This window comes from Gadus macrocephalus, chromosome 22 (genome assembly GCF_031168955.1).
Source record: "Gadus macrocephalus chromosome 22, ASM3116895v1".
Taxonomy (NCBI): domain Eukaryota; kingdom Metazoa; phylum Chordata; class Actinopteri; order Gadiformes; family Gadidae; genus Gadus; species Gadus macrocephalus.
This window is the reverse complement of record NC_082403.1, coordinates 17,164,355-17,173,620: the sequence shown is the minus strand read 5'-3', so window position 1 is coordinate 17,173,620 and position 9,266 is coordinate 17,164,355. Positions and strand designations below refer to the sequence as shown.

General features: G+C 51.4%; 2 protein-coding genes across 6 annotated transcripts in view; both read right to left on the bottom strand.

Annotated features, from left to right (window-relative positions):
- sdc3 (syndecan 3) overlaps positions 1-875 on the bottom strand; it is a 14,120-nt gene extending 13,245 nt beyond the window's left edge. The window contains exon 1 of one of the 2 annotated variants that reach the window (XM_060043349.1): positions 364-875. In XM_060043349.1, the coding sequence (XP_059899332.1) occupies positions 364-417 (54 nt within the window). In that variant the 5' untranslated portion in view covers positions 418-875. The remainder of the gene's footprint in view (positions 1-363) is intronic. The other variant, XM_060043350.1, reaches the window with a different exon arrangement.
- Positions 876-1,612: 737 nt separating this feature from the next.
- pum1 (pumilio RNA-binding family member 1) overlaps positions 1,613-9,266 on the bottom strand; it is a 38,776-nt gene continuing 31,122 nt past the window's right edge. For all 4 annotated transcript variants that reach the window (XM_060043343.1, XM_060043345.1, XM_060043344.1 and 1 more), the window contains exons 18-23: positions 8,765-8,899; positions 8,167-8,304; positions 6,935-7,060; positions 6,548-6,669; positions 5,115-5,307; positions 1,613-3,470 (exon numbers count right to left, since the gene is read on the bottom strand). In XM_060043343.1, coding sequence (XP_059899326.1) covers positions 3,339-3,470; positions 5,115-5,307; positions 6,548-6,669; positions 6,935-7,060; positions 8,167-8,304; positions 8,765-8,899 — 846 coding nt within the window. In that variant the 3' untranslated portion in view covers positions 1,613-3,338. The remainder of the gene's footprint in view (positions 3,471-5,114; positions 5,308-6,547; positions 6,670-6,934; positions 7,061-8,166; positions 8,305-8,764; positions 8,900-9,266) is intronic.

Genomic DNA, 9,266 nt, shown 5'->3' with positions numbered 1-9,266 from the left:
AAATCCGAGACACAAAGGCGGGGGGCGGGTGGCCCCGGCCGCCGCTAACGGGAGTCACGGAGAGCCAATAAGGTGGATATGTGGGTCGCGTCCACGATCCACCGGCCCATCGATAAAGGACCTTCAGAGACGCACATGCAACCGAACCGTCTCATTAAGGGAGGCAGAGTACAATGCTAACGCACACATACACACACACAGCGTAACCTATACACATTCCGTTCGTGAACACGCACAGGCACGAACGCATGAAATGTTAATTCATACACGGGCAACGATGAAAGCGATCCCAGTCCGCAACAATGGAAGACGTAATAAAGAGAGCTGGGGGGGGGGGGGGGTCGGGTGGTCGTGGTTGCTTACCGTGGCGGCGTGAACAACCAGCGCCGCGAGCGCCAGTAGACAAGGCAGCTTCATGCTCGGGGCGCGAGCGCAGCCTCTCGTGCCGCTGCTGCCTTCGCGGGGAAACAAAAGCGCGTCTTCTCGCTGTGTTCGCTAGTCTCCCAACTTCAGAGCGCACCCACCGTCCGCGCTACCATCCGTCTAGCGTGTTTTAATCCCTTCTTCTTCTTCTTCTTCTTCACTCAAAGCCACACGGACACGCTGCTGCTCGCGACTCCAGCGTCTATTGAATAGTGTGGGAACTGTCGGGAGATTCCACGCGGCCTCCCCTCTTCAGAGTCGACTTTCTGTGCCCCTAAACCTGATAGATTTACTACCGAGACACGCCAGATCTCAGCTCTCAGCTCTCCGCTCGCTCTCCCCCTACAGAGATTCTCTCCTCCCCCTCTCCGTCGAGGGCAGGATGTTCCGTACGCCGGCGCCGACTGGCCCGAGAAGCTGGCAGTAAGGAAGCGCGTGCGCGGGATAACGACGCGTGCGTGCCGTGTGTTGAGGATGCAGAGGGGGAATCACCACTAGAGGCGAGGATGCCCCCTGCAGCCTGTCGAGGCATCCGCACCATCAGTAAACCCCTCGCTCATAGGTGGGACATTTATTAGCCTCCGGAAGAACATATATGGTCTATAAATACGCGAACACGGGACTGTCGTAAGAGGACATGAATGGGCAACGCACGCAGCACATTTGTCTCCTTTGGGAACCTGCTCAACGAGCATTTACTAAGAAAGATAACCCGATAAGCACACCGCCTACAGGGTTTAATCGCTGAGAAGGGGGTTCAAACTAGATGGTTCAGTTCTTATTTATGGCATTAACTGGACCAGGGAATAATCACTACTCCATCGGATTTGATGGTGTTGCCATAGTCAGTTTCTACAGGTGAGCCTCAGCAACCTAACTCTTGACCATCTGAAGGGGACCCTTCAGGTCAAATACATCTGATGTTTACTTCAAAATAACAATATAGATATATAAATACAGCGCCCCTCCCACCCGAAAAAAAAGTATATAGGCTATACACAAAATGTTATTTTCTTTTTTTTAATGGTCAAATCCATCTGATGTTTACTAAAAAATCAAAATATATATATAAATACCGCCCCTTCCCAACAGATTAAATGTATATACAAAAAATGCATTTGGGAAATCCACATGCATTTAAATCGAGGTGACCAGGATAAAATAAATAATCACACTCGAAACAACGGGGAAATTTTGAAAGTTTTTTTTTTGTTGTTTTGTTTCAAAATAAAGATCACACAATTGTTTAGAGACAATCTACAACAGTTGTTACAAAAAATAGTTGCCCAGGCAATAAGCATACACAGGTTCTGTTAACTATACACATATGGTTACAGGTGTGCTCGTAGTAAATATACACAAGGCTGCGTCCCCAATGTACACCGCTCCCTGGCGGAGCCTCCATAAACACGTGGACAGTATGATACAGCACGGACAGCACTAGAGAGATGCCAAACAAAGACCCACAGAGAAATCTAAATCAAATCATAACGAGCCAGGATCTCCACTGTACAATCCATAGGGGGGGGGGTCACCTCTGTGGCAGAGCGAGACGGGGGGCGGTCAGGTTTAAGTTAATTATGAAAGTGAATGTCTCCGAGCCGCCCCCCGTACACCCAGACAGACGTGTGCGCTTTACAGCAGATCCAGGGGGGTGGGAGGGGGAGATTCCTATAAAAAGTAAAAAAAAAATTAAAAAAAAGATATAAACGTAAACATAAAATAATAGTGAAACTAAATGTTATCGGGGACCTTTGATCGGGAGATCGACGTTTCTTAATTTAAGCAGGGACAAGATAGAGGATAAAACCAAGCGTGGCGAATCTTTGTACACGTACTATGCTGTATAGAAAGGGCTTTTCAAAACAAAAAAATTTGATATTACAATTTACAATATACAACAACTTATATATCACAACCAAGGAGGTAAGAATATACACTGAAATGCACAGGGCTGTTTTTTTTTTAACTAATTTTTTTTTCTTCAGTGTGATTCGTTTTTAATTATTTTTCTTCTGATACCAAAAAGGGGTGGTAAAGCACTTTTACATTACAAGGGTTTACAAATGTACAATTATACAGTCAGAAGTATGTGGTCACTACTAAGATACATTATAGATACAGATTCAACATCAAAAACCAGAAAAACTACAAAGTTTTATATATATATTTATATATATATATGCAAAGGTCTACACCAAGTATACACGTTATATTTATAGAAGCAAGACCAGAAAACAAATCTCCCATGCTAAATGAGCTCTCTGCTGGTTAGCCCACGGAGTGTGTGTGTGTGTGTGTGTGTGTGTGTGTGTGTGTGTGTGTGTGTGTGTGTGTGTGTGTGTGTGTGTGTGTGTGTGTGTGTGTGTGTGTGTGTGTGTGTGTGTGTGTGTGTGTGTGTGTGTGTGTGTGTGTGTGTGTGTGTGTGTGTGTGTGTGTGTGTGTGATCTAGGACTGTGACAAGTTAAACCCTCATCCATCTCATAGTGGTCTCTAGCTGGGTAACTGAGTGAGGTGAGGAGACGGAGAGAGGGAGGCTTCGTGTGTGTGACCATGTTTACAGCAGTAGCAAAAAGGTGAAGTGATGTTCTAGTTTATACATAACCACAAACACAGGAAACAACCGAACAGAGGGGCGGGTGGCGTGGGGTCGGGGGGGGGGTGCAGACTTACCCGCCCCACCCCCTGAAGCTCAATCCTAATGACCTGGGGGCGGCGGGGGCCACCGAGGACCCCGTGGGTCATCACTCTAAGGCTGTCTGAAGTGAAGGGGGGGGGGATGGAGGGCTGAGGGCGAATGAGGAGCAGAGGGGAGAAATAACGGGGGGAGGGAGGGGGAGGGGGATTTACATAGCATCAAGGACTTAAGGAGCAGGATGGAGGGTCGTGGGGGGGGGGGGGGGGGGGGTCAGAGTTTACATGATGCCGTTGGGGGGCCCACACAGGGGTCCCAGGTCCACCCCGTTCTTCATGTAGTACTTCTCCAGCTTGGCCAGGATGTGTTTGCCGTACGTGTACTTCCGCAGGGTGGAGATGTGGGGGCGGATCTGCGGAGCGGCACACTGGGTTAGTGGAGGACACGTCTGACGGGGGGGAGCCCGCCTCCGTGTCAAACTGTCCCGTCAGTCTCCCAAACCCACTGCCAGACGCCTCATAACGAGGGCAGACACCGTCCACACAAGACATGAACACCGTTCCATCATAGTGATTCCATTACGTGTATTTTCAGGCGTAACTTGGCTCTACCTTCCTTAGTCTTTTTTAAAACTTTTTAATTAAAATTTAAAGTAATGATTTATTTTTCCATTAAAACCGTTACCGTAAAAAAAGAAGAAGAAATCATCCTTAAATATGCATGAGGATCTCCTTACACACGGTTTATTCTACCGCTTGATCACATCTCCAGGAGTCAGCCGCCACTACTCAGGTGGAAACTCTGCCCCGGGACCTCATTCATTTATACAATCAACGCATAAATCATCCCTCTACTTAAATCCCACACTACTGGCAATACATGACACTTGACCTACCAAACCAACCACCCAGGCTGAGGAGCAGATAACAGGGGAGAACCAGACCTTCTGGTCAAGAAGTGGTGCTCAGCAGCTACCAGTTAACAGTCAATAGCAGGTTATGCACACAATAGCATGCGTTTACCCTTGAGAGTGAGTCCCCTACTGTTACGGTTTGGTTCCACTCTAAGGCATGATGCATAGTGCATTTACAGCAGTAGTCTCTGTCCCTTCATGGGGACCTCCAACCCTTTCTGACAGGAACCCCCCCCCTTTATGACAGGAACCACCCCCCCTTACGACAGGAACCACCCCCCCTTTATGACAGAACCACACCCCCTTAATGACACGAACCACACCCCCTTAATGACACGAACCACACCCCCTTAATGACACGAACCACCACCCCTTAATGACACGAACCACCCCCCCCTTTATGACAGGAACCACCCCCCCTTTATGACAGGAACCACCCCCCCTTTATGACAGGAACCACCCCCCCTTTATGACAGGAACCACCCCCCCTTTATGACAGGAACCACCCCCCCTTTATGACAGGAACCCCACTCCCTACGACAGGAACCCCCCCTTACGACAGGAACCACACCCCCTCTATGACAGGAACCACACCCCCTTCATGACAGGAACCACACCCCCTTCATGACAGGAACCACACCCCCTTCATGACAGGAACCACACCCCCTTTATGACAGGAACCACACCCCCTTTATGACAGGAACCACACCCCCTTTATGACAGGAACCACACCCCCTTTATGACAGGAACCACACCCCCTTTATGACAGAAACCCACACCCCCTTTATGACAGGAACCCACACCCCCTTTATGACAGGAACCCACACCCCCTTTATGACAGGACCCCCACCTCCTTTATGACAGGACCCTCCCCCCTTTATGACAGGACCCTCCCCCCTTTATGACAGGACCCTCCCCCCTTTATGACAGGAACCACACCCCCTTATAACAGGAACCACACCCCCTTCATGAGAGATACCGCTGTTTTTTTACGGATTTCTAACCCCTTTACAGCTGAACCCCACCCCCTTTATGAAATAAATCTCAGCCCCATGGCAACAAATCTCACCCTTGTACAACAGTTACTCCTCCCTTCGCAGCAGAGACCCCACCCTTTAAACGGAGACCCCATGTGCGGCCCACCTTGTGCATGACGATCTTGCGCTGGGTGGGCTCGGCCACGTCGATCATCTTCTGCACCACGTAGTTGGCGTACTGGTCCTTCATCATGGTGTATAAGGCACTGTGGGGACCCTCCGTCAGGATGCACACCTCGTCGATCAGCACCGCCCGCTCCGCCCGCGACGCGTGGGTCACACACTTCTCCACCACGTTGCTGCGGACGGGGGCGAGCAAAAAATAAACAAAGTGTTGCGGGGTTAGTGGGTGAGTGAGAGAGAGCAGTAGGGGGGGGGTAGAGCCTTGAGGAGGCGCTCTGCCTCTGGTCAATAAACCTCTGTTGTCCACACAGTAACCCTACGTGACGTGCTGTAGTTCTGCCATATTAAAACTCCCATCGGAATGGAAAAGGAGAAACGATCCGTTGATTCAACTAAGATTCTGTTCCCCGTTCTGCGCCGGCTCCGGTCCAGGCAGGGAGAGACAGCGTGAAGAGACAGCGTGAAGAGACAGCGTGAAGAGACAGCGTGAAGAGACAGCGTGAAGATACAGCGTGGAGAGACAGCGTGAAGATACAGTGTGCAGAGACAGCGTGGAGAGACAGCGTGAAGAGACAGCGTGAAGATACAGCGTGAAGAGACAGCGTGGAGAGACAGCGTGAAGATACAGCGTGGAGAGACAGCGTGAAGATACAGCGTGCAGAGACAGCGTGGAGAGACAGCGTGAAGAGACAGCGTGAAGATACAGCGTGAAGAGACAGCGTGAAGATACAGCGTGAAGAGACAGCGTGAAGAGACAGCGTGAAGATACAGCGTGAAGAGACAGCGTGAAGATACAGTATGAATCGATTTTCTCTTCCCCCCCACACGGTTGGAGGAGCCGGTCAAGAGGCTATGGAACGCCACGCCACATGGTCAGTAATAATAATAATAAGAATAAATCAGACTCGGGAGTGTAGCTCCCGGCTTCTGGCCCCATATAGGGTTTCATCATCTTCATCATCTTCATCATCAACTGTCCCACTCCTTGATTAAAAAAACGCGAGTGAGTTGCCAGCAACTGTTGTCTGAATAGCAGCCCACGCTCTTCACCTCTTACAGACTTTGAATATTGCATCATATTTACATTCAGCAGACGTTTTCATCCAAAGAGACTTACAACCATTCAGTCACACACCGACGGCAACGAGTCAACCACACGGGGCGACAGCCAGCTCGCCAGGAGCAGTCAGGGTGAGGCGTCTCGCTCAGGGACACCTCCACACACCGGGCCGGGTATCGAACTAGCAACCTCCCGGTTACCAGTCAACCTGCTCTACCTTCTGAGCTACTGTCGCCCCCACATATTCATCGCAAGAACAAAAGTATAGCAATTGGTTTGTCTCCCGGTATCTCACCGCCCTTAGAGTGAGAGTGGTTTTGCTTTTTGATGTTTCTTCTGCCGGTTTATTTTCTTACCTCGCAAATTTGTGCTGGCTGAGGCCCAGCACGTTGCCTCTGATCTCTGCTACAATCTTGCTCTTGTCCTCGGCCCGGCCGTGCTCCAGCACGTGTTGGATCACGTAGTTACCATACTGGTCCTGGAGAAGGCACACACACACACACACACACACACACACACACACACACACACACACAGTCAGCGACAACGCCTCGGGACACCAGCCGGTGGCCTTGATACTTCAAGCATGGCGAAAACAAATGATAAAAACAGGTTAAAAAGGGTTTTTGGGCGAGGGACAGGGAGGGACTCTGTTTATGTCCTCAGTCGTTTGTCAGAATGTGAGCCAGCTGGGAGAGGGGATAAGAGAAAGGGGTGTGTGTGTGTGTGTGTGTGTGTGGTACCTGCACCAGCTGCTCTGTGTGCTGATGGAGCTCCTCCAGAATGGGCAGAGTCTGTTCCGGAAGGCAGTGTTCTAGAATGCGCTGAATCACACGGCACCCGTACGGATGGGTGGAGAGGGCAAACACCTGCGACCACACACACACACACACACACACACACACACACACACACACACACACACACACACACACACACACACACACACACACACACACACACACACACACACACACACACACAGTCGATGAAGGGGGTGGGGTCATGGGAATCAACCACGTAACAACTCCTTTGCCGTCGCCACCGATGCTGCTAAATACGGAGGCCCGTGTTGCAGCACTTAGAGAAGTGTGGTGGTCCTCCATGGAGACATTAGAGGGGCCCGCTCACTGGAATACACTCAGGGCCTCCAGGAGGAGGAGGAGAGTAATACTCTTTCTTTCTGACTCATAGCTCGTCACAGCCGGCTAGCAAAGCGCCGCAGGGCAGGTGAGGGAGAACTCCGCCTGTTTGAGCTTTGAGCTTCACAAACAAAACCAGAGCTGCAGGCTGGGAATGCCCGCAGCTCTGGAGGGAGAGGTGAGAGTGGGATTTAAGATAATACATACAACTTGGAAAACAGAAAAAATGAATGATAAAAAAAACGAGACGGCGTGTGCGCCGGCACAGTGGAGTAGCGCTGTAGAAAATAAAAAAAAGCCTAACTGACAGGCTGCTCTGATTAACACTTTGAGCAGCCTGCGCGTAGCTTCCCAGCCTCCCTCACACGTTATGCTAATGTGACATTTAGCGAGCGTGCTGCCAAGATGGCGGCTGCCACAGGGGGGGCTGAGGATTCTGGTTGTCACAGCAACGCGTCTACCCCGTCCTCCCTCGACAGCGACAGATGTTTTACTGTCGGAGCAAGGTGTTGGGAAAAGTGCCGCTTTGAATATAACTAGCAGCAGCCTGTTACAGGTGCCTGCGTTGCCTGTAAATTCCCACGCGGGCAACCGTTTTCACACAGAACCTGAACGCCATTGACAAAGTGACTGCCTTCACATCCTTGGCAGAGCGGCTGATGTTGACTCAAGACATTGATTTCCATCAGAGACGTTTGAAACGGAACAATGTCTGCTACACCATCAAATGGTACCACTAACAATAACATCTATATATAGCCATCGTGTGGTCTCTTTGAGTCGGGGGCGGACGACTGATATTTAGAGAGGAGGTTTGCGAGACGGGCCCTCACCTGGGCCTTGAAGGCGTCGATGATGAAGTGCAGGGCGTGCGGCTGCACACACTCGATGCACTTCTGCACCACGTGGTTCCCGTTCTGGTCCTTCACACACTTGAGCACGTGGCCGTCCAGCTCCCGCACCATCTCGCTCTGCCCAGGGCCGGAGGGGAGAGACCAGGGGGAGACAGAGTACAGAGGTCAGAGACGATCCAGGAGCACGCCTCGCGTCCTAGCCCGTCATTTGAGCCCTAGAACTAAAACGATTCATGCAGCATGTTGACACCGAAGAGAGACTTCTTGCCAACGCAGCCACCCGGACCCCCCGCCCACACAGACACAACCTGGCATTAACCTTTCCTCTCGACTTCCCAAGACCCTCCCACCCGGGACCCATTCCGAGCAGTGCCAGCACCTGCGGCCCCATCAGTGTCATTCAGGGCTGCAGATAGGCCGGCGGCAGGGGGGCCACGCCTGCCGGAGGAGGCGCTCCTCCACCCGCCGCTAACCCAGATTAAATCAGCCCCCCCCCCCCCCCCCCCCCGCCTTTAACAAGCCGGGGCTGATTGGAACAACGGGCGCGGTGATGAAGGTGTGCCGGGAGAGGACTCACGATGACCTGCTGCTCCGAGGGGATGAACTCCAGAGCCTTCTGGATGACCCGGCAGCCGTACATCTGCAGGGCCAGGGACAGCACGTGGCCGCGGATCCTCTCCGCCAGGGCCAGCTTCTGGTCCAGGCTGCCAAACTGCACGCAGGAAACACAGACAGACACACACCAATGACGTGATGTAGGGAGAACCCAAGAGGGCGGGGGATCCTAGAGATAGATGCGTCTCGATGGTGCCTCGTTAAGGATCCCACATGCTATAAAAGGATTCTTATGTCATTACTATGGCTACATTTCCATGGCACCCATTAGGCTAGACGGTAACGCCATCGTGTTGACACATGGATTTCTCCCGTGAGGGATATCCAAACATGGGCGTCCAAAGCCGTCCATGGAGGAAGGAGACAGCGGTGCTAAAGTGCCAAAATGCATCCCGAGATGCTATTCAGAGAGCCTTGTGTGGTCATCTGACACTCGTGAGGTCATGCATATTCCCAAACATTTT